This window comes from Phaethon lepturus, unplaced genomic scaffold (genome assembly GCF_000687285.1).
Source record: "Phaethon lepturus isolate BGI_N335 unplaced genomic scaffold, ASM68728v1 scaffold11675, whole genome shotgun sequence".
Taxonomy (NCBI): domain Eukaryota; kingdom Metazoa; phylum Chordata; class Aves; order Phaethontiformes; family Phaethontidae; genus Phaethon; species Phaethon lepturus.
In genome coordinates, this window is record NW_010539888.1 from 8,179 (window position 1) to 33,179 (window position 25,001).

At 38.2% G+C, this 25,001-nt stretch overlaps 1 protein-coding gene across 1 annotated transcript in view; it reads left to right on the forward strand.

The window, feature by feature from the left end:
- The window catches only part of KDM5A (lysine (K)-specific demethylase 5A), a 47,704-nt gene that overhangs the window by 6,344 nt on the left and 16,359 nt on the right, over positions 1-25,001 (forward strand). The window contains exons 5-18 of the mRNA XM_010287269.1: positions 2,836-2,941; positions 3,478-3,566; positions 6,488-6,646; positions 9,052-9,171; positions 10,282-10,440; positions 12,033-12,214; positions 13,912-14,074; positions 14,885-15,004; positions 16,221-16,415; positions 16,556-16,737; positions 16,996-17,120; positions 17,365-17,515; positions 20,587-20,704; positions 24,492-24,847. Coding sequence (XP_010285571.1) covers positions 2,836-2,941; positions 3,478-3,566; positions 6,488-6,646; positions 9,052-9,171; positions 10,282-10,440; positions 12,033-12,214; positions 13,912-14,074; positions 14,885-15,004; positions 16,221-16,415; positions 16,556-16,737; positions 16,996-17,120; positions 17,365-17,515; positions 20,587-20,704; positions 24,492-24,847 — 2,225 coding nt within the window. The remainder of the gene's footprint in view (positions 1-2,835; positions 2,942-3,477; positions 3,567-6,487; positions 6,647-9,051; positions 9,172-10,281; positions 10,441-12,032; positions 12,215-13,911; positions 14,075-14,884; positions 15,005-16,220; positions 16,416-16,555; positions 16,738-16,995; positions 17,121-17,364; positions 17,516-20,586; positions 20,705-24,491; positions 24,848-25,001) is intronic.

A 25,001-nucleotide genomic window follows, 5' to 3' on the forward strand; every position in this document is an offset into this window, starting at 1 on the left:
TTTCTCTGAAAAAAGCTATCACAAATGAAAACCAGAGAAGGGCAACTGGATTACTAACGGTTTGTAAAGAAAATATCCTTAAGGAAAGGTTAAATTTAGGAGACTACTTCTTTCTTGGAAAAGAATAGTGTATCTTTATAGATGATCTGTTAGGGTGTATTTTAACTGGCAAGGGATTTGTCTAATCAGATTACATCATGATGATTTCTGGTAGAGAAATGCAGTACTGGAACAAAAAGATAATGAAGTGCTCTCTTTTTAAAGGTTATTAACTTAATGTCCAGAGAATTTTCTGAAAAATTAAAACCAATTCTAATTCTAATACCTGCTTTCATGTTTCCTTGACAAATTTGGTTGATTGCAGAATAACAGAATTAATAAACTAAGCTTCCATTTTTTTAATTTGAAAGATATCCTTGCATGGGAATAGTTGTGTGGAACAAAAGGACTCTGGGACATGCTGACAAATACCCAAAACATGTAAATATTTTGATTCTTGGTTGTAACTATTATGGTCTTGTGCATTGGGGATGGAGAGGTGGGGATGCAAACGTTTCTAAGTTGATGAGGGTAGGACAACAGAAAAAGATAGTGTGAGAGTCCAATGTAACTGGATCATGTTATTAGGATTCGCCCATATACAAGAAAAGCCTTTGGGTTGTACTTCCAGTTGAGAAGGTAAAAGAAACAAAAATATGTCTTCATCCTTCAGAAAAAAAAATGAGGAGCTGAGAGTAGAATCACACTTAATCAAGTTCATTTTGCTTATGTGGAAGAAATACAATGCAAAAGTGTGATGGAGTTTTTGTGGTGTTAGCAATGAGAAAATGGCAAAGAATGCAAGATCTCTGCTTTCATGCATTCACAGTTTTGAGTTTGGTGTTTTTATAGAGTCTTAAAGGACACTGCATAAAGACTACTCACTGGGGCTTCTGAATGCTTTTGGTATTCATACCTTAAACTATCAATATCCTGGCAGTGTTCATGAGGTTATATAGCAATCTGATTTTTAAAAAAACATTTAGGTTTCAGTATGCAACCTATTCTTTCTGAAAACTGTATAGCTTTTTCCCCCTGAGCATGAATGGATTGCATCCACTTAATTTTAGTAGAATTCAAGTAAGTCTGGGTGGTGGAGTTCTGAAAATATACTTAGGCAATGCGTTTTTAAACAAAGCTGTAAAACTGCAGAGAGTTAATTATTTACTTTTAATAAATATGGTAGTAAAATTATTTTTCAGATATCACTGAGAAAATTACCGTAGGTCACAGTAGCAGGAGAGAGAAATTGTGGAGATTGTTCATAAATGTTGCTGAGAAAATCGCACTGTGCTGAGAAATGTAATGTTTGTTGATTCTGTCAGGTTCTGTTAGTTGAGAGAATGCATGATCTGTTAATGAATTTCGGATGGGAACTGAGGGACTATGAAGTCTCCAGGCAGTAAGCTTTCCTGTACAGAAAAAAAGTCAGTGTTTCCTTATGCCTTGTTAGCCAAAAATTTATGAGGAAAAAAATGCCAGTTAGCATGCAATTTCAGAGTGGGCTTACAAAGTTGGTAACATATATCTAAAGTGAAAATAATTTAATAGTGACATAGAATTCATAAATGTTTAAAATCAGAATATCAGCAATAATCAGTTTGTAAAGATGCTGGTTAGCATACTTCATACACAGTTCAGTAGGAACAGGGACTCTAAATATTACTAAAAATTTCCTTAGTTTAATAATGCCTAGGAAACAATATCTCTTTTAATGTGTTAGGAAGCAAGAAAAAAAACTGTTTCAGACTGAATAAATGGAAATTATCTTCCTTCTTTTAGCTTTATTGCCAGTGCATTTGAACTTGGGTTGTTTTGTTTATTGATTAAAAACTGACTGCATGTCACCCCAAAGGAGCTTATTTCATGCATGATACATCAGGCCATAACTGTGGAAAAAACAGGTGAAGTGTCATCAGTAAGTTACTTGAAGATAACCTTGTTGGTATTAGATTTGCTGAGATCTTTTAAGATAAGCGAATTTCAGGAGGAGGATTGCAAATTATGAGAATTTAGTGGCCTTCTGTATCAGCTTAGAAAGGGTTTTCAAAGTATGAGGAGGCAACATAAAGAAATTACCAAGGCGATTGCATTGCAAAAAACCCCCCAGAATACGGAGGTTCTTTTGCTCTTAGGTTAGTGGCAATGATGTGAGAAAATGAGGTAGGTGAGTAATGGGAAGTAGAAGTTCAGATGAACAGAACACTTCAGGAAACAACATTGGCAGGGCCATGGAGTTGTCTTCTAATGGGTCTTTTAATCTCTGGTTTTGAGGTTGCAGGGACACCATGAGTAGCTGTAATTTCAAGAGTTGTAACATTTGATCACAGATAAACCCAGGAGCAGCCAAGCTTGAGGAAGTAGGTTGGAACTCATTAGCGTCACATGTATATGTCCATGCAAGGAAGGAGATTAAGAAAATCCTGTTGAAACTGTGTGTGTGTTAACATCCAAGCACTTGACTGAATCATGGTGATTTTGAAATATACTGCTGTGGCATTCTTCTTGTTTATTTTTTGCTAAATGTCAAACCTAGTTGTCTTATTTGCTGTATACTTTCTATAGTTTTATCTGTAATCCTAAATAGGAAATAGTTTTGAAAGTTGGGACAGAAATGCTGTCTTTTATTCCATTTGCATTTGTTCATTGGCTTTAGGAACAGAAAATCTTTTCTTTTGATGCCTGTGTTTCCTTTCTTCTGATGAGCTGATTTTGTAGGAGAGTGGAATATAAACAGATTATGAAGAAATGTGGAGGGAATGGTTTGTGCTGATGTGGTCTTGTTTTTATTTTTAGGCGGAGGCAGGGGAAATGAGTAGAAATACTGAACTGAAGAAGCTGCAGATCTTTGGAGCTGGACCCAAGATGATGGGTCTGGCATTGGGAGCAAAGGATAAAGAGGGTAATTAAATCTTGGGCTCATCACTTTGTAAAGTAACGAGGCTGTTAAATCTTTCTGTGTGTCTCTAGAGACAACATTAAGATGACAGCAAATCATTATAACTGGAAAAAGAAAGCTAAGTATTTTAGGGTTTCATTCATGGGAGAGATTTACAGGGTGCTTCATGTAACTTGGCATAGTTTCAGCTCTTTATGTATTATATACTAACAATAACAATTAAGCAGCTGTTGCATGAAGTGAGTGATTGGAAAGGAAAACAGGATTTGACAGTACTGAAACTGATCCTGCTAGCTAAGTGCACAAATGAGGAGTGTAATTCACTCTGTTTTGTGAGACAGTCAGGATCACCTATGAGGATAAGCAAAATATGTTTTCGTAATCTCTGTTTATTTTAGATTGACTGGGTATAAAAAGGCTTTCTTTTGACTGTCAGGAAGTTTTTGATATGAAAGGCTGGACATCTGTGTTCATTTTGAAAGTTAAGTCTATCTTGATGTAATATTAATTAATAACTTCTAACTTTATTTAACTTCAAGATGAGGTGATGCGAAGACGCAAGGGAACCAGATCAGAAGCGTTTGGAATGCAGATGAGGCAACGCAAAGGAGCTCTTTCTGTCAACTTTGTAAGTTTGATTGCTTTACTGTGATTTCTGATAACAAGAAATTCATTGACTTACTAAAATTTTTTTTTCTAAAACACCCCCCAATGGATGAATGGATGGACACTGCAGCAGTTGATACTGTTACGGGAAGAATGAACAGTAATTTGAAAAATAATCTATGCTCTAGGTTTCTGTTTTAATCTTTTGGACAGGGAGAATGTTCCAATGTGAAGGTACTTGCTGATCATGGGTTTGAGGACTGGCTTTGCCACACACTTCTTGCATGCCTTCAGTAGCTCACTTTGTATTTGAGCTCCTCTTTGTAGAACAATTACTATACTACGTCTCTTCCTTAAAAGATATTTTGAGGTGGTCCAGTATTTCAGGAGTTTGTTTTTTAGCAGTTCCAGCTTTCATGTCTTTTCTGTTTTGAGTTTAAACTAGTTGTTGTACAAGTCTATGCAAGAGAAACTCCTAAGGGGAAAATTTAAATGTTTAGTGCTCTGATGTTTGACCATGGAAAAGCAGTGTATAGGTGTTCTTAATGTCTTGCATACCACATGAGTTTTTACTTTTAAAGTGTCATAATTTAGCATGCTGAAGATGCATGCTTTTAATGTCTTAAGAATTAGGGTGTTAACTAATAATTCAGCTGTTCTTTTTTCTTAGCCTGAGAACACTTACAAGAGCTTATTTTCAATTTCAACGTAGAAGGCCAAGGCAACCAATAGTCTTTAGTATAATCATATTTTTATAGGTGAAAATGCCTTCTGGGGAAAAAAATTGTGGAAGAAGCTGGATATTTAAAAAAACAGATCATTGTGCTGTTGCAGCTAAGTTAGAATTCGTGTGACTTGAATTTTTTTTTAATGGTGCTACTGCTTCAGAGTATATGGTGTTCCTAGTCTGTGTAAAGTGTTACTGTTTTGTTTAAGTATGCTTTAATTTAAAAAAAAATTGTCTAGTCTCTGTTTCTTTATAGAAAACTGTATTTTTTTTTTTTTTACTCTTTCCATTTACTCCTATTTATAAGAGAAAATGAAAATACTATAGCAACAGAACTGTGGTTTTGGAACTGTATTGCTGTAACTGTAATCTTGTGAAATCCTGTGGCTTAGTACCATTTGGTTCCACACTTTTTTTTTTTAATACTTGGGTGAGAGATCTTCAGGGAAAGCAGTCTTCAAAGTGCACAGGTGATATATTAGCCTTATGTAACTTTTGTCTGAAAGATACTGTGCTGCAGTTTTGTTTGTACTTCTCCCTCATTCATTATCTTTTTGTGAAATGCTAACTGTGAAATAAAGACACACCTTTTTCTTTTTACTCTCTGCCCCCTCTCCACCAAATATAGTTATATATCGTCATAATCTTTCTGTGTTTCATTACATGATTAGGAGGCTTATTTGTGGTTATTGTGTAATCACAGATAGCTTGTTGTGGATATGTATTTCAATGCAGTCTTTGTATTTGACAAATCATCACTTGGGCTGACATAAGAGGAGGCTATTCTGTGATTGCCATTTTAATGCATTTTTAGTTTTGGGAAGAGAACCTGAAAATGTCTGCAAAGGTACTCTCCCTCCTTTTTGTATACTTGCAACAAAAACAACTAGTTTGGTGTTTTAGACAGATGTGATATCCATGACAGTGAGTGCATGGATTTTTTTTAAAAAGAGGAAAATGCATTATTTTTAAAAATTATTTCTTAAGAAACTTGAGCACCACTTAAGTGGTGTATTATTGCATAGTTAGGAAGTTGCATACTTAACTAGGCTGGTATAACTAAGATGGGCTTGACATCAACTATTTAACACAACTGTGTGAACCTAAAAGCACATATTTTTGTGACATGTTCATGAAAATAAGAGATCCCCCCAAAACCATGCCACCACTTCTGGTGTTATTTTGAGCTGCGGGAAGGAAATATGGGTAGCGCGGGTTGCCCAGTGATTGACAGGGGTAGCAGCAGGTCTTGGAGCAAGTGTCTTTCATTAATTTCATGTTATTATTCAAAATTTATACACAAGATAATTTTTTAGCTGTGATAAAGTAATACATACTTTATCATATTTAATACATATTTATTTAAATTTCTTAATTTAGATTATGTTACAGATCTTCAGTACTATATCAAATATTTATATTAAAAGTCCTTTGGACAATACAGGAAGCAACAGCAAAGAAAATTTAAACCCTGTTGATACGGTTTTCTCTTCGGTCCCTGATAATATCTCCCAGTTAGTGTTCTTGTTGAGAGATTCTCTTGGACACGTGTGAAAATTGTTTGCTGTTGTATTGGGATTAATACTTCTCTCTTATCATCTGGAGTTTTTATGCTTTATTTTGGAGAAAATGAGAAAGAAGTTGGTACCTTTACATGCAGTTTCCTTCCCCTCCCCTTGAACTTTTAGATTGAAGTCTGTAGGTTTATGGATTTTGCTACCTCTTCTTTTCCATTGCAGAGATAATCACTGTACTGTTGCAAGTGATGGCATGTATGTTTCTGAAATAGTTTTTGGAGATATTCCTTAGCCATGTGCTCTTTGTAGGGATTGAGTTTGAATTGTTTTACATGACAGCAACCCAAAGAGATTGAAAGCATGAAGTTCTGAAAACTGTAACTAAACTCTTTTGCCTTAGAATAATGTAAATGAGATGCAACTTTGAGTTATATAGAAAACACTTGTCCAGCTGCACTGGATAGTTACTTTGCAGCACTCAAAGTCCCGCTGCCCCCCATGTATTATTGCTTTGGGAAATTGAAGTATAATCATTTGTTATCAACGCCTCTCAGAAAACAGAGGAGACTGCATTCACGTTCATATATCGGACTTTAGGATTACATCCTTTGTTCCTTAGTTTCAGGAAGGCAGGTTCTGGATGAGAAAACTTTTTGTAACTTCTATTATTTTTTTTTTTTTTTCCTTTTGTCCCCACAGGTTGATCTGTATGTTTGCTTATTCTGTGGCAGAGGAAATAATGAGGACAAACTGCTACTGTGTGATGGATGTGATGACAGCTATCACACTTTTTGCTTGATTCCTCCTTTACCCGATGTACCCAAAGGTGACTGGAGGTGTCCGAAGTGCGTTGCTGAGGTACGGTTCAAGAACTACTCAAGCTTTGTATGTATATTCATATTCCTGGAAAGACCAGAAGAAAAGCAGTTCAGCTTAGTGCTGTTCCATCTGGGTAGCAGCCGTAGTTTTGTTCGGAATATTGTCAAGAAGAGCTGTGAATCTCCAGCTGTTCTTGGTCGATGAGCCATAAGGAGAGAGAAGTGTTCCTTCTAGAGCTTGGCCATAACCTTTGTTTATTATATGGCCATGCGACAGCTAAAACTTCAGCCTTTGTATGCTAAGAGCTGAAACTCAATTTGATTAACTGGTAGTGGAAAATCAGGGTGAGAAGTAGGATTGTGATAGGCGTTTCAGCATAACAATGAGACATTTTGTAAACTATGAAGTAATCAAAGTGTGCGATTTGGGCATCACAGGGAGCTTTGATTATTGGGAAGTCATCATAGCATTGCTAGAATATGTTGTGGCAGAAAGCGAAGGAACTAATTTTAAAATTTCTAGGTATTTTAGATTTGGTTTAGACTAAAAAAGGAACTGTTGAGGCTCCGACAGTGGAAGCAGTTGAATTTCATTGTTCAAAAAAGGCAACCTACTGAGTTCTGAGAGATGACTGATCAACAGGCTAAAGGCAGTGAATATCATTTGATTGGCTTGGTATTTGTCTTAAAAATTATACAAGCTAAGGAAATTGGTAGATGTAGGTTTCAGAGGAAAAAAGCTTACTGTTTCTACATCTGTAATTTTGTGACTGCCTTTAACTTTCTAGACCGTGTGTTTTTTCCAAAAGGGGCAGTTGGACACACACGTGTATATGCTCATTTTCCCCCACATCCCCCACACCCTTCCTGGCTGTGGGCTCCTGCAGTTTTCTTTATGGTGGTGTATGAACAGTTGTGCCGCCACATAATGAGGTGGATCAGCTCACTGCTCTCTAACCCTTCACCAAGAGAGATTAGGTTGTCAGACGGACTCAGGTAGATGCTGTTGTGACAGAGGTGGAAATTCATAGTTACAGGCAAGGGAGAAGATGCAGCTAACCCTTTGGGCTGCCAGTCACAGAGTGGGATTAAGCTACTTGTTGTTCCCTTAAGGGAGAGCAATAAAGGAGTATTAGCAAACTACAGCAATCCAATGTGGAGGTAATTTAGAGAATATAGTAGTAAATATAGTGACTGCAGTGGTTTAAGCATGTGGAAACTCACAAGAAATATCACTATTACTACTGCTAGTAAAAACAGGGATACATTGTTTGCAAGGAAGAAATATGCATGTGGGGACAAAATCAGGAGAATTAAGGTGTCAAATAAGTTGTTACTAGCAAATGATACAGAAGTACTTGAAAAATTCTGGAAAGAATTGAAAGTAAGGGGACGAATGGAAAAAACATAGCTATATTATATAATGGGGAGTGAATAAATAACAGCAGAAAAGTGTTTGAAATGTTCAGTAGTGCTTTTTGCCTCAGTTTTTACTTTAGATGTTAATTGTGCACAGATACTTAAAGTAATGTTAACAGCAGGGTACTGGAACAGAAGCTAGGAAGAATAGGGTAAGGGCTCTTACATCTGTTCAGGTAAACATTGTTTGACAGTATTTACAGATGTAGATTCTCTGTTGCAGGCTCCATTTAAGAACTACTTTGATAAATGTTTGGCATAGTCTAAGGATAGTTTCAAAAGTAACTACTGGTCTGTTGAATTCTGTTCCAGTCCTGTTTTTTTAGGAATGAAAAGTTGACTATGAGATAGTTCTATGTCATGTTTGTGTTCAAATATGACTAGTATATATAAACATTGTGTCAAATACAAAGGAGCTGAAAAGGACACTGTAGAAATGGGTGGGCAGAGTAGCTGAAATGCGAACTAGTATTTTTTGCACTCTTTGGATGAATGGGGATAGAGGAGTGGAAGACTTGAAGATTTTCTGTCAGATGGACCATGTCTTGTTAGCTGCATTGCAGTGTTTTGATTTCTTTGTTCCTCTTTCCTCCTATATGCTTTAACAGCACCAAATCAGTTGATGATTTGCTGACTTGATAAGACTGAAGCACTTGCAGGGTTTGTTCCTGTGCAGTTATTCTGCAGGTGCTTGAATCCAGTTGGTCTAAGAAATGTCTTACAGCTGTCTAAGCTTCTTGTGCACTGTCTTACTCTGTGGCTGGCAGCAATAGATGATGAAACTTAGTTTTGGGCAAGAAAGCAGAAGTGTGTAGCATTGGTGTTTACAGTGTTAGATTAGCTTCTGTACAATTAATTCTGGTCTATTTCCGTTGTGGTAGGACTTCTTCAGCTGAGGAAAGCACTCAAAACTGATAGCTTATTGTGTTTGGTAAGGACTCTAGACACTAGGGTTTTTTTTTGCTAAAAATGTAACTGTGTCATAATCTGCTGCAGGGAACAATATTTTTATGTTCCATCTCCTAGGAATGCAACAAACCCCGTGAGGCCTTTGGATTTGAACAAGCTGTCAGGGAATATACTCTCCAGAGCTTTGGTGAAATGGCTGATAACTTCAAGTCTGATTATTTCAACATGCCGGTCCATGTGAGTTTCAACTTTTGTTGTGATTCCTTGTAGGAATGTTTTAGCTGATCCTGGATTTTTGCTGAGATGTCTTAGCTTCATTTAAAGAAGCACTATAAGCTTCAAACATGTAAACAAACGATTTAGCTTTCTGGCATCTGGTCTCATTTCAACTTCATTTCACCCTTTTCCTGTGATGGATAGATAGCTTTATTAGTTGTTGGTGTATACCTTATTGGCCATACTCTGGTTAAGTTCTTGCCCTTTTTGATTAATTGAACCAAGTATCTTGTTCTTGTTTGGCAAAGGAGTCTTTTCTCCTGCCCTTCCTATGGCATTTGTCTTGGTTAAGTTTGTTCAGAGGGTAAATCATTGTTTTCCTTCCCGTTACAGTCTTTTCTTGTAGACAATAGACTGAGTCTGTCTGATAGTCAGGGTTGGTTTTTTTCTGTTCTGCATCTCAGCAGCACTTTTACAACTAAAAGTTCTGCTTTGGCACACTTCCACAATTCTACTGTCCTGTAGGCTGCATGCAGCACCAAGTTCCTTCTCCTCTCTGGGTTCGTTGTAATTTATGGGTATTCTTGCTAAAGCTTCTAGCTTTTAAGGACTCCTGATTATGATACAATTCTGGGACACTGAGCAAAGCAAGGAACAAAACTTATTTTACAAATAAGCTTCATAAATCAATGAATATAAATAAGAGTTGTAATGAGCTATAGGAAGACTATGCTCTTGAACACAATTCTTTATCTGAATTTCCTTACTGTTACTCAGAAGTTCTGGTTATTATCCTCTGAAATAATTAGGAATTTGCATGCTCTTCATTCTGTTTGCTGCTTGGCTTCTGCTGGCTGTCTCCTCCCCGTCTTTTTAGCTGTACTTTTGGTAACCCCATTTGTTTTTTTTTTCATTCCATCCCATATGATGTGGCATCCTATTTCTGTTATACTGCAGCCACTACTAAGGATTACAGATCTAACTGTGTGACTTTGAAGAAATGGAGGGGAGAGAGGGAGTGGCCTTTGGTGTTTGAAAATTCATGGGGGATTAGTAATGATTTACTGCTTGAATGATAACTTTTATGTCAGGTCTTATCTGCACATACCGTAGCATCTTCTCCACTTTCAGATGGTTCCTACTGAGCTTGTAGAAAAAGAATTCTGGCGATTGGTGAGCAGCATAGAAGAAGATGTCATTGTGGAATATGGGGCTGATATCTCATCCAAGGACTTTGGAAGTGGCTTCCCAGTGAAGGATGGCCGACGAAAGCTGATGCCAGAGGAAGAGGTGAGGAGCAGGATATGCAAACCGATCCCATTCTTTGCTCTGCATAAGATTTCACATTAAGAATTTAGGTCAGAAATCAGCATGGATTTTTTTCATTAAGAAGTTGCTTAAGGCTTTTGCATGCACTTAACATCCCTTTTGAGCAGGGCATTAATCTGATATTTTAGATTCTTTTACAGATCTGGTTGCTGATAGCTAAACTGCTTTTCATGATTTAAGTCACACCTGGTTTGTATTGCTTAATCTTAGCAGGCAAAGATATGCAAGTTGTTACAGTATGCCAGGAGACTGATAAGATTTTTCTTCTTTCTTGTTCTGAACCTTTTCATTATAGAGTTAGCTACAGAAACATGATTCTAACCTTCTTAGGAGGTTCATAATATGTAAAATAAACTAACTGGATTTAGCTTGTTTCTCTGTCTGTGCATACTGTAAGAATGAAAAGAGGTAGATACGGCATCCAATTATAGAAAATTTTATAAAGAACTTCTGGTAAGTATATTACCTATTTTCCCTCAGATCTTACTGTAGCCTGTCAATTTTTGGCTGCTTATATGTTTAAATTCAGATGAAATGAGAGTAAAGGTGTGGTTTCATGATTACACTGCCCCAGATCAATTTATACTGCTCACTAGAAGAGATAATCCTGCTCACTATTGTCTTCCACCCATACCAGTACCTTTGTTGGCTATGCAGTGATTGTGTAGCTGCTTAGTGAGTCAGAACTGCTTGTTGATCTGTTTGTATGAAAGTAGTAATTTGAAGTATTTTCAAGCCAGATCACTTAAGTAGTCTGACTCACTGCATTGTCTTTATATATAGTGTCAGAGCAAAGGAAACAGTAGGAATGTGTGGCTGAGGTGAGGGTGTGACCAGTCCTTTCAGCAACTATGGGATTATGCCTAAAATGACTGTGAATCTCTGCTAACAGCTTTTTTTTAAGGTGGAAAGTGGACTAATGTTAAAGCACAGTAGTGAGCTTTTAAGGCACTCTGTTTGGATTCTTGTTTTTTGTACAAATTGTATTTGAAAGTAAAGATGGGATTGTTTAAGTGCTGATGCTGTCTTCTCAGAAATGAGTGCTTAGGAATTTCTCCTCTTGAGAAAACTTTCTAAAGTAATATGTGAAGAAGATCAAGATAAACTGCAGTGCAGTAAAGCAGGTCTTAAAAAAGCTGAAATAATAATCTAAGATTCACTGCATTGTTTACAATCTTAAGTTACCCAATTTTATTGAAGACTCTTATCTTTTGTTCTTCTACTAGTGTTGCTGGTATTTTGTTCCACCAGAAAAACATGAAACCTATAAACTTGGTACAAAGATCAAAGCCTAAGTATATAAGCCTTGATCCAAAGAAGATGGGTTATGTATGTTGAAATACTAGGATTGGCCTTAAATCTTTGTCTGATTGCTGATTTGAGGTATTTAAGGAAGTATTTCCTAGTTTTAATGCTTCATTGTTGCAGAGTATTACCCATTGTCTGCTGTAGAAATGGATAGGCTGATCTCTTCCTTTGTACTTTCGTCTTCTGGAGTTGGTGTCCATATGTTATTCTGATTTGTTCAGAATTTTTCTCTTTTTTTGTGGCAGGATTATGCACTCTCTGGTTGGAACTTGAATAACATGCCAATTCTAGAACAGTCAGTCCTTGCTCACATCAATGCAGATATCTCTGGCATGAAGGTACCTTGGCTGTACGTAGGGATGTGCTTTTCCTCATTTTGCTGGCATATTGAAGATCACTGGAGCTATTCCATCAACTACCTGCATTGGTATGGGCTCTCCTTTGTGCATCTACCTTACACTGCCCTGTTTGCCATTAGTAAATTTGTAGTTCTACTTGAAAATGCCTGTGCACACTGATGACATTTTTAACCAAAAAGCTGAATGTGATGAGCAGTCCATATTCTTAAGTGAAGCTGATGAAAAGAGAACACAGATACTGGTATAAGCACTTCAGTCTTTAGCATTAACTGATTAATTGTGTTGCCAAAAATCCAGTGTCACTGTAAAATCATGCTTTACAGGCTCACATCTTTTCTTCAAAAGCATTTGGTTTTGAACTGAGTTACAGTTCACTGCTTTATAATCTAAAGTTGGTATGCCCCTGTGCGGGAAATGGAAGCTGCTGCCTAGTGGTTTACACAGGCATCAGAACTGACAGTTCAGCAGCAGATGTGTGTATACACAGAAATACTCCTATTCAAGAGAAGAGAAATTTGAAAATAATTCTGACTTTCAGAACAATCCTAGAAGGGTTCTGGTGTTTGGGGTTTGTGTTTGAAAAGAAGAATCGTGACAGATTAACTGTTTGCATTACAGTCTTCCCAGTTCATCAGGCGCAATCACAGTGGATGGAGCAGGGGGGAAGGAGGGGAAAGCTGGGGGCAGCACCCCTTCAGAATAGAAGCTTTGTTGTACATCTGGTAAGGATAAGTCGATAGCCTTTAGACTGTGCTCATTTCTAGAGAAGCATGTTTGTTAGTAAGACCTGGTCTACAGGCTCAGGAGGGGGATTCATTTTGTTTGGAGTTCAGTTGTCCTCAGCATGCTGTTAACTAGATCAGTATGTGAGAGTTTTGTGTCAGCTGGTGAATTCCAGCAGCCCAGATGCATAGTAGTATTTTGCTGGGGTTTACTATCTGTCCCCTACCAGTAGGTGTCACTGAAGCCTGTAGGAACCACAGAAAATGCTGCACCATTCCTCATCTAACTTTTGAGATGGTTGGTGGCGAGATTATTAAGACAGTTATATAGTGCTATGTAAATGGTTTCAGGTATTTCAGCAGACTACTGCTTGTACTTCGTAATAAAATAAAATTAAAAAATAAACCTCAGCACTGTAGATACTAGGTCATTACAGTTTATTTTGGTTAAGACAGGACTGGGATAATATATTCTCAAGTAATTTTCTGTTTAGTTTTGGTCTCTTCCCTCATACTTAACTAATTCATGTTATTAGGTATTTTAACTTAGAAGTCCAGTGGACGACTGGTTTTCAGTAATTGGTTATGTATATTAGAAGGATTGCTTATATTTCATTGCACTGTTTTGTGTTTTATTCTTTCCACTTCTTAGCTGGTATACTATTCCATTGGTTTCAGGAATAGGACTACTCCAGGCGTAATTGAGTGGAGGAGTACCAAAATCTCTTTTCTCTTAAACATTAGCTGGACAGCCAAGGTTTTGTTTGCTAAACTTTAGAGCATGGTAAATGGCAATTATCTTCCATGTTAGACTTGTCGTGGCATGCTGTCAGGTATGTTGAGAGTTGTGTTGTAGTGTATTGATTTTTCTGATTAGAATGATACATCCTGAAGAAGACGGTTAAATACATCTTTGTGTCTGTATGCAAAATATTTGGCTTGTGTGGACAGTGGTGCTAGATTTGAGGTGTACTTGGTTGGCACTGTTGGGTGGTACCGCTACTTCAGGTAATGTGTTTATTACTGTGGTTGTGTTTTGTTAGGGGAGAGCCAAAGACATGGTATGGCGTGCCCTCTCATGCAGCAGAGCAGCTAGAGGATGTGATGAAGGAATTGGCTCCTGAGCTATTTGAATCCCAGCCCGATCTCCTGCATCAGCTGGTCACTATTATGAACCCCAATGTGCTGATGGAACATGGTGTACCAGTGAGTAGCACATGAGTATTTTTTATATAAGTACTCCTATGCACTCTCTTTTTTTCATGCTGTGCCAGATTTGTGTAATAATGGTTTGGCATAACCCTGAAGAATTTTTATGGTGGACATTTATGTATTCAATTTGTTAGCTTGGGGTGTTTTTTTAAAGCTATTTTCTAGAATCTTCCCTAGACTCACTATGAAATTTAGATTATCTTATACTAGAAGTGAGTGTGCTAAGCTTCTTACATAAAATATCTTACAGAACAAGTGCACATTGTGTGTTACATTTATTTTTAATTAGAAAAAAAACCAACTCCCTGCCATAGCAGCAAGTTTGTCTGTGAAATGCTTTTTGACAGTAAAATACTTGTCTTATGTTCAGTAGAAAACTCAGCATTACAAAATGTTTTTTTGACCAAACATAATTGACTGCAGACCTTTAAGCAGCAGTTGCTATCATTTGCTTTTGTCTTGGGATAAATTGCTTCCCTGGCAAATACCCCAACAAAGCAAACCATAAACTGTTTCCAGAAGCTTTTGCGCTTTGTGGTGTGATGCATTAAATGAGGATAGAGAAACATGCCTTTTGGGATTCATAAAAGGAATTTAACTGTTGGCCTATATAATATGTTTTCTGGAGTGAGGTTATAAATTGAGGATTCACTTTAAGAATCCTTACCACTTTTGGGGTAGCTATGTTGCCTGTGGTGATCCATAGGTTAAGAAAGTGGTGTTTAAATGTCTTGTAATTGTGTCTTAAACTTTGTTGCAAGTTTCATATTTTTTCTTTTTTTCCTTTATCCTTACTTGTATTAGGTATACAGGACCAATCAGTGTGCTGGCGAGTTTGTTGTGACCTTTCCTCGTGCCTATCACTCTGGATTTAACCAGGGATATAACTTTGCTGAAGCTGTGAACTTCTGCACTGCTGACTGGGTCTGTTCTTTTGTATATGTTTGCTATGTCTCTGCATCATCTTTGCAAGGAATGTGTTAGTAACATGTTACATAGTGTGCTTTATGTTTATAGTTCCTGGTACAGCAGTTAAAGAGACTGATGGGAGTTTCTATTAAACAATTTTGATGAGCACATAATTTTAAGCAGCTTCAAACTGAAACTTTGGCATGTGGTCTTCCTTCTTTAATTATTGATTTAACCAAAAAGTGACATCTCACAGTGCCTTTAGCTAGTATTTCTGTGATGCCTCCTTCTGAATTTGGTACAGATTAATGTACTGAGTTGAACAGCTGTTGTCATTGGAATGTTGGAGGCAGGCATATAATATACAGTCTTTTGTTCTCCTTTTGTGCCAGCTCATTGCACCTTTTAATCATATTAGTGCTTGTTCTAATAGCCATGCCACACCAGAGCATAGCTTATGTAGATTCTTCAGTAAATTGTCAATTGGCAAGTGTGTCCTATCACTATGTAGGGTTTACAGTTGGAAGTTACGATCTCATCTGTGGTTTATCTATTTAACTTCTCTTTTGCTATCTTCAAATAGGGATTTTAGTCCTTAATCAGAGAATTCAGGAAAAAAAAACATTTCATGAGAAAAATTGTCTTCAGGATTGACAGTATATCAATGTTCTTTTCTCCTGTGCTCATCATATAATTGTGTATAGCGTCTCTGAAAAACTGCTAAACTCACACCAGCCACATGAAATTTCCTTTGCTTATTCAAGATGTAACCAGAAATCTGTGTAGGAAATTCATCTAGCATTTTATATTTTTTGCTTTAAAAGGCACAAAACGAGTGATAACAATTTTGGTTAACTTTAGGCATCTTGTGTTAAATGTCTATGTCCAAGCATAGCAATATCCACAGGGCAATGCATTCACCTTGGCATAAATTAGGTAATCTTCTTTTTGGTGCCAGTTTCTTTCCACTGAAAGTAAAAAGAGCTTAAGGACAGGTCTTAAGCTTGTGTCTGAAAGTTAGGCACATAAGGTTATGCCAGATGCCCCCCCAACATGGCTGTCCTTTTTGTCCTCATCTGTGACATGATGGAAGATTGTTACAATTGGCTCTGTCCCATAAGATACAACTCTCTCAGTCTTTTCCCAAGTTTTGTCAAAGGAAGGAAAGCGGAAGCTAAGAGGTCATCTTGAAATGTCTTTTCCCAGAATGATAGATGTTGTTTTTTTGTAGCTTCCCATTGGACGTCAGTGTGTGAGTCATTACCGAAGGCTAGGACGTCATTGTGTTTTCTCCCATGAAGAGCTTATCTTCAAGATGGCTGCAGATCCAGAGTGCTTGGATGTTGGGCTGGCTGCCATGGTCTGCAAGGAGATGACTCTAATGATAGAGGAAGAGACACGGTTAAGAGAGTCTGTTGTACAGATGGTGAGTAATAAGACAACTCTCTTTGCTTCTAAAAGAACTTTTGCTTCCCCCTCCCCCTGCCTGGATTAGAGTTTTTAGCAAATGTCTGATTTTTTTGTTTGTTTTTGGTTTGTTTTTTGGTTTTTTTTTTTTTTTGTTAGGGAGTGTTGATGTCTGAAGAAGAGGTGTTTGAACTGGTTCCAGATGATGAGCGTCAGTGCACAGCTTGCAGAACCACGTGCTTCTTGTCAGCTCTTACATGTTCCTGTAATCCTGAGCGTCTGGTATGCTTATACCATCCGTCTGATTTATGTCCATGTCCCATGCAGAAGAAGTGTCTAAGGTACACAGGATTTTTTTTCTTCCCCCTATTTTTCTTCCATATCCAGTAATTTGCTGGAGAGCAGTGACCAAATACAACATTTGGCCACACTTCTCTCAAGGGCTATTTTTATCCTCTTTGCTTGTTTTTTGGTTCCAAGGCAGCAGGTGTTATAGATGTTCCATCTTTCTGGCCTTGTTGCAGCTGGAAAAACTCAATATAAGCAATACCATGGCTTTTCTATGGGCATTAATCTGTATTTGCCTTCTGTATCTCCAGGTACCGGTACCCACTAGAAGACCTTCCTTCTTTGCTGTACGGCGTGAAAGTTAGAGCACAGTCTTATGACACTTGGGTCAGTAGAGTTACAGAGGCTCTGTCTGCCAATCTCAACCACAAGAAAGGTCAGACTTCTCTTGTTCATAGTAGGATGTCCTGAAACTCCTACATTTTTTCTGTGTATTTTATGAGAGAAACACTGTGTATTGTTTAGTGGAAAAAAGAAATGAGCTAATCTGAGAGTGTAATGCAACTCATCGTTGTGCATTTCAAATTGAACTAGCCTGTTGGAACCTTGATTGAAGGCCTTGGAAGCAGTCTAAAATCTCTTGGTTTTGCATACAATTTTTTAATGTACTGTTATTACAGATGTGATTGAGCTGAGAGTAATGTTGGAGGATGCTGAAGACAGGAAATATCCAGAGAATGATCTTTTCCGCAGGCTCAGAGATGCTGTGAAAGAAGCAGAGACCTGTGCCTCAGTAGCACAGCTGCTTCTGAGCAAAAAGCAAAAACACAGGTAGGACAGGCATTTTTTTAACAGTTTCCATCTGTTTTTTTACTTGATTGGGCCTGGAAATGTAGGAACCTTCAAGTCTCGCTGCCTACTAACTTCTTTCAGTGTTTCCTGCCCTTAGTGCTGTGACTCATTGAGTGGTAGGGGGGACAGATACAGTGACGCAAAAAGCCAGCAAAATGGACTTGGTTAGAATGTGTTAAACATGCTGTTTTCAGCTGACTTACGTACTGAAATGTGAAATCCTGTGGAGAAGTGTGTTTGCTGATCAGGTAATTTCTCTAAATGTATGGGAGAGTGATAGGGAAAGCGAACTAGAGGAGAGAACGTGATGAAAATAAGTCTTGACGTGAATGTTTGTATTTTAAGTAGCATGGCTAAGTACATAGCTTAAAGCTATGGAAAGAAAATCTGTTCAAACATTGGATTGCAAAGCAAAATGCTTGAAAAGTAGGAAATAGGAATTATGGTTGGTGAGGCAAGCACAGTTCTATCTTCTGCTACAGCATTTCTCAAAAATATTTATGATTTTCCCAGCTGTTCCCAAGTTGTAGAATGTGTTGTGATGCTGGTGGTGTTACTGGAAGATGCAAAGGAAATGTGTCTTGCCAGCATTTACTGGGACAGAAGGATCTTGGAGAGCAGAGCAGAGCAGTGCAGAGAGCAAAACCAGTCCATAGTTTGAGCCAGTCTTTTACTTCCTGGGACGGACCATGGCAGTCAGTGATGTGTGGCTGAAAAGTAGTGACTTGCCTCAGTGACTTCTGTCAGTTTAGACTCCCTTAGTTCTTTGTGTTGCCTGTCTTGCCTGTGGCTGCCTCTGTTACTCTGCCCTACCTGAGCAATCTGCTGGATGTGTCCCTGTGTTCGGCTGTCATGAGCCTTCAGCCTTCCTTCTCTACTATGCATTCTGTGCACTGAATCAAAGTCCCACAGAAAAGAATTTGATCAGGTGATCGTAATTCTTGTGCCAGTGGTTGTATGGTAAACTTTTGTATCTTGCATTTCCTCTGTCAAGTGTGAGATTTGGCTTTGTAGTTGGTTGTTTTTTTTTTCATGTGTAGTTTTTGTGTATAACCTAAGACTTTTCAAGGGAGGGAGTAAAAAGTAAATACCTTGTTAATTATAATATCCAACTTTAGTACACAGAACATAATGCATATCATAATTGCTTGAATTTGAACACTGGAATGTTAGTTACAACCACAGATACAAATATAATGCCTGATGTAATCGGAAAGGTTTTATAAAATAGAGAAGCATTTTTTCTGTATTTGTAGGGGAAGGAAGGCTCTTCTGTTTTTTTTTTTTGTTGCATGTAAAAACCCACTACCACAGCGGTATGGTCACTTGGAACTCTTGTAAAGGTGAGGGAAGCAATGCTATAGGGGTTGCATTGCCCTGTTCCTAGTGCAGTTTCATTATTTAGGTAGCTCCCAGCTGTTGCTGCTTCCTCCTCCTCCTGCTGTTGGAGTGTGTCAACCTTCTCTCAACAGACTTGCCTTCAGTTAATTGTTCAGTGGATTTCTAGCACTATTTCAAGAAACACAAGGGGTAGAAAGATATGACAACTTCCAGTGGTGTGTCTTATCTAAAGCTGAAAGGAATTCCATGGGGCAAAAAAAAGAACTTGTATATATGTTTGAGGTCTGTTGTATGCTAAATAGCAATATGTTACAAAATTGAGGTTTGAGAAAGATTTTGAAACCTCTTTGATGAACAGTGTTTGGAAATTTAAATATAGAGGTCATGTTCAGCTTCTTTGACTTTTATGTTCATATTTAGTACATTGAGAAGGATCACATTTACACAAAGGATAAGGTTATTAAAAAAGAAAATTAAAAATGAGTGCTCAAACAGAACAATTTGGCAGGGATTAAAGCTGCAATAAACTCATGGTCAAATGTAGCTGAAGAAAATCTGTCCCTTATGCATCTGATTATATATAAACCTGAAAAATAGGTAACACACAGCTGTGAAGATGTGTCCAGTACTTCAGTCCTATATCTCTCCCCGCTGTTGAAAGTGTTGAATTTCCGTAGGCAGGGATAGTCGTATCTTTTTGTGCAGCATCTCGTGCTGTGGCAGTCCATGATTGGACGAGGGACAGAATGCCAGTGCGATGTTCCAGACAGTGCCCTCCCGCAGTGGTGTCTCTTGGAGTGCCACATCCCGTTCACTCTGGCGCAGGAGTATCGGAGGCACAACAGGTCCAGTGCAGCCACCACTCCTCACTGTTGTAGCTAGTCCAAGTCTGTAGTGTTCTTCTAGTCCCCTTTGAGTTTTACATGGTGTGTAATTATATTTGATCATTATTCTAAATTTTACTTTTACAATAATACTTAAGTCCATAGGTTGAAAGATTAAATTTTGTTTTTCTTTAATGTTTCTATAGTAATAAAATGGAGATTCATTAGCAGGGAACAACTCTTCAGTGTTAAAGATCTATCCTGCTTTGGAAATTGTTGTGCCTGTCAGTGATAACGTATTCCAAGTGTTTAACTTGTGCAGTGTGTCCCTTTTAAGTCTTCTACTGGATTCAGCAGGCTTGTGATGCTTGCTGCAAGTGATATTTAATGGAAATGTCTTTGTAGAGCATGTCCTACGCAGTAGCAGTCTTGGCCTGCTGCAAGGCCAGTTTCAACAGTTCTCTGGCTACAAGAGAAAGTGCTCTAGAAAATAAGACTTCTTTTCAGACCTTGTTGCTGTTACATACCTGAGACTTCTTGTCAGTGCCTGTCATTCATGGCAGTCAACTTCTTGAGCTGCCTAAAGCAAGCTTTTTGGGGCTATGTTCTTTTACTTATTTGGAACAAACCCAATTTGAAAGTCATGTAGACATTCTTACATCTGAAGAGCAGGGTAAATTCTCCTGAAGAGACTTAGAGGAGTTACATTAAATTTAGTTTTCAAGATTTTGTAATTCTTGTGGAATTTGGTTTTTTTGAGTTCTCAAGTGATGGAATTTTTTTGGTAACTTCTCAGTAAATTTGATAACTTTCTGTCACTGGGAGTAAATCCCGGGATGATCATCTCTCTCATGTAATATTGTTTAATTATGTCCATTCATACAGCAGACAGAGCCAAGATAGTGGACGGACACGGACCAAACTAACTATGGAGGAGCTTAAAGCATTTGTACAGCAGTTGTTTAGCCTGCCCTGTGTTATCAGCCAGGCCCGACAAGTAAAGGTAAGTTTGCATCTGCTCAGATATATCGTGTCATGCTTTTTGCTTTGTTCTGTGTTTTTTTTAATACAGATAATATTTCCTGATGTAAAGGATGAAAGGCTTTTTTTTTTTTTTAAAGAATTGGTGCTGCACTGGCAGAGATGGATTGAATGGGGTGTTTCATTTCTAGCTTCTAATATAAAGCAAGTAGCTGCTTTGCAATGATATCTGTGGCCTCAAGAAAGGAAGTAAAATACTCTGGTTACATATAGCTCAGTGCCTCCCTGCTTTACTGGGTAATCTTGCTGTTGCCGTTGAAGTTTTTCTGATGACATCTTGCCATCTGTCCATAATGGAATGGTAACATGTATTTCCTGCTCATTTGCAAGCATGTCTCTAAGCGGGAAACAATGAGTTTGTACTTCTGTGCTACTGTAGTCAGAGCATCTGAGTATGTAGTGCTCAATTTAGTAGCCTAAGCATGGATATCTAGTGACCTGTAAGATCACAGAATACCAGATTGGAAGGGACCTCAAGGATCATCTGATCCAACCTTTCTTGGCAAAAGCATAGTGTAGACAAGATGGCCCAGCACCCTGTCCAGCTGAATCTCTGAATCTTAAGATCCAATATTGGGGAATCTGCTACTTTCCTGGGGAGATTATTCCAACAGCTGGTTGTTCTCATTGTGAAAAATTTTCCTCTTGCTTCCAACTGGAATCTCCCCAGGAGTAACTTGCGCCCATTACCGCTCGTCTTTTCCATGTGACTCCTTGTAAAAAGGGAGTCTCCATCTTCTTTGTAGCCACCCTTTAAATACTGGAACATGATGATAAGGTCTTATCTAAGCTTTCTTTTCTCAAAACTGAACAACCCCAGTTCTCTCAGCCTTTCCTCATATGGTGGGCTTCCCAGTCCTTTGATCATCTTTGTGGCTCTTCTCTGGACCCTCTCCAGCCTGTCCACATCTTTTTTGCATGGTGGGGACCACAACTGAACACAGTGTTCCAGGTGTGGCCTGACAAGTGCTGAGTAGAGTGGGATAATGACTTTGTCTCTGCTGGTGATGCCCTTGTTGATGCAACTCAGCATCCTGTTGGCTTTTTTGCTGCATCTTTAGATTCTCTAAAGTATTCCCCCTGGTCTCCATTGCCATTCTGGAAGAATACCTTAGTTCTTTTATGTGGCAGTCTCAGACAGTGCAGGGTTATTGCGTGTGGCAGTCAGGGTTTAGGCAACTGAGCAGAGCACTTTACTTGACTATGCATACATTTTTCAAGGTGCCTGTTGCAGTGGACGTGGTCAGATGTGGTGGTCTCACTGTAGCTAAATCAAGATAAAAGATGCTCCCCACCTGTCACTGTCCAGGCAGCCCAATTTTATTTCTCTGGACCAGTTACTCTTATTCCAGCATCTTTAAAGCTATCTATAGTTTGAAATTTCCAGGTAAATCGTACCCTTTGTTTTGGTAGAAACTCCTGAAGGTTATGTTGGTGAGTTTCTTCAGGGGAAAGGGAGAGCAATACCACATTGACAATTGTTCAGTAAATACTTCTCAGCCTTGTTTTTCAGGTTACAGCCCCCTTAATCTGTATGCATGGCCTGCATTTCTTGTCCTTCATATATATATATCTTTGCACCTGTCTTTGAATTAATCTAGACTAATAAGTAATCCAGATCATACTGATTCCCCTGGCTGCTATTACCGTTTATCACTCTGGCAGTCTGTATCATAGCAAGTGTTTTCTGCAGTAATCTTAATTTGTTTCTCTGTCACTGATGAAATGTTAAATAGCGTTTTGCCTATTAACCAACTTCTGGAAAACTCCTTCAAGAAACATCCTTAATAAAGAATTCTCACCTTGAGAATTGGTTCTTCAGATGTATGTTAACCATTTATTAACCACATATTCTCTGTTGATACAGTTTTAAGAAGAATGTTCTGTAGTGCTAGACTGAGGTCCTAAAATTCGAAACATGACCATATGTGCAGCTACCCTGACATAACCAAACATATAGTAACATACAGTTTCCTAGTGTGGGTTTTGTCCTCCTTCATTCATGAATTCCGTATTAACTTTTCCATGGTAATTCATTGTTGATATCATGGAGAGACTTTATATTGGACTGTCTTCAGCATGTTGTTGCTGAAAACAGATGCCTTCAGAAAATTATAGAACTTCAGGATACAGATTTTCCAGGCCCATTGACTCTAATCTTTATCCTTCAAAGATGTTCTTTAATTTGTTTCCCAGCAGCTAATAGAGTGGAAAGCCTGTTATCATCCTCATATAGGAAGATTTTACTACACTTTCCAAATACAAACCAGAAATATTTACTAATATTTATTCATGGAATTTTATCATGATCTATTAATAGACCTATAAGGTTGTTCTCAAGGGAGTTCTTTGTTTCTAGTGTATTTAAAACCTGCTTCTGATTAAGACATAATTTGTAGATGACTGAGCTGAGGGCATACAATAAACTCTTAATGGTTTTAATACATATTTTTGTCTAAACAGCTAAACAATTTTCACCCAGCTAGTCTCTAATTCCACCACCCCCTCCAGCCTTAGGAAACTGATTCTGTTAAAGTACTCTGTGCACATGTATGTTCTTGAAGCTTCAACATAATAACTAACCAATAAAACAAATATTATCATTTTACTGGTTATGAACCATAGTCTCTTAGTTTCTGAATGAAGTAGGATAATGATCATTTATGCCTAAGCACTCACTAACTTTCAGCATGGCATTTGAATGCAATTATCCATTGTAATGAATTACAAAATAATTGTCATGCTGGATGATGAGTATTTTCTGACACAAGAGGCATTATAATTATTAAACTGTAATAATTTACTGTTGTCACTAGGAAGCATTTAGCATATGTTTCCTAAATCAAAAACCTTATAATATGGATCTTGTTCTTTTTTGTAAGTGCCTTCTGGTTTCCAAAAAGTTGTGAAAAAACAGCATCAGACAAAAAGGGCAGTAAGCCAAGGGTTAGGAAATGCAGGTTTTGCTCCTCATTGTACCATCGACTTGCTATCAGAAATACCTGTATTTTTGAAAGAGACTCAGGAATGAATCAATTGAGTATACTGGTTGAATGTCCTTGAATGAATCTCCTGCAGAGATTTTTTTTCCTGTCTGCTCTCTTTGATTTTTTTCATTGCAGTGCCAAAACATGAGGTTGAGAACAACTGCAGCAGTGCAGTTAGATTTCTGTGAAATTGTCTCCTTTCATTAGAGGGCTTTGCATTGTTATTTATTTCCTTTTTTGAGAGAAAATCCAGGTGTGTTTAAGTAGTGAGCCTGCTTTAGGAAATAATTTAAAGCCTGACCATTGTTATCTTCTGGTATTCACATCCTCGTACAACTCTGGCTTGTTCTTTTTCTTTAGCATGTTGTGTTCTGTTGTGTACTACCATCATTACTGTAATGCTCCGACACTAGATTGAAAGGACGATCTCTTTGTAGAAGTCCCCTATCCCCCCACTGTTTTAAAATGAATGTTGACTGGGCAGTGCTTAATACTCTGTTCTGTTGGCAGCTATAGTTAGTTGCAGTTGTACTATTTTAGGTGCAGAGTTTCATCCACCTAATACGCATGAAACATTAGGCCAAATTACTTTAGAGGTCTGTTACTTAATATGTGTCAGACTTGATGCCTTGTGACAAACTAGCTGGCAGTGTATGTAGAAGCTCTGACTGATTATGTGATGATCACATACAACCCTCAGCTTTCCCTTTTGATTCTCTGGGTGTTTTTTCATCATTGATTTGTACTGTTATGTTGCTTCAGAACCTGCTTGATGATGTGGAAGAATTTCACGAGCGTGCTCAAGAAGCTATGATGGATGAGATCCCAGACTCTTCCAAGCTGCAGGAGTTGATAGACATGGGCTCTGGCCTTTATGTAGAACTTCCTGAACTGCCAAGGCTAAAGCAAGAACTGCAGCAAGCACGATGGCTGGATGAGGTGAGGTCCACCCTCTTGGATCCCCAGAGGGTCACCCTAGATGTGATGAAGAAGCTGATTGACTCAGGTGTGGGCTTGGCACCACACCATGCTGTAGAGAAAGCCATGGCTGAGCTGCAGGAGCTGCTTACAGTCTCTGAGAGGTGGGAGGAGAAGGCCAAGGTCTGCCTGCAGGCCAGGTGAGTGTTCCTTTGCAAACTGTTCTTATAGGTCACACGCTTCAGGGATTCTCAGTTTCTGTGGGGGAGTGTGGTGAAAAGTAGGGGTTTTGAAGCTGTAGTATTGTTTTTCACCTCCTAGCAGTTTGATTGCTTGAGTTGGTTTTGAGGTTGT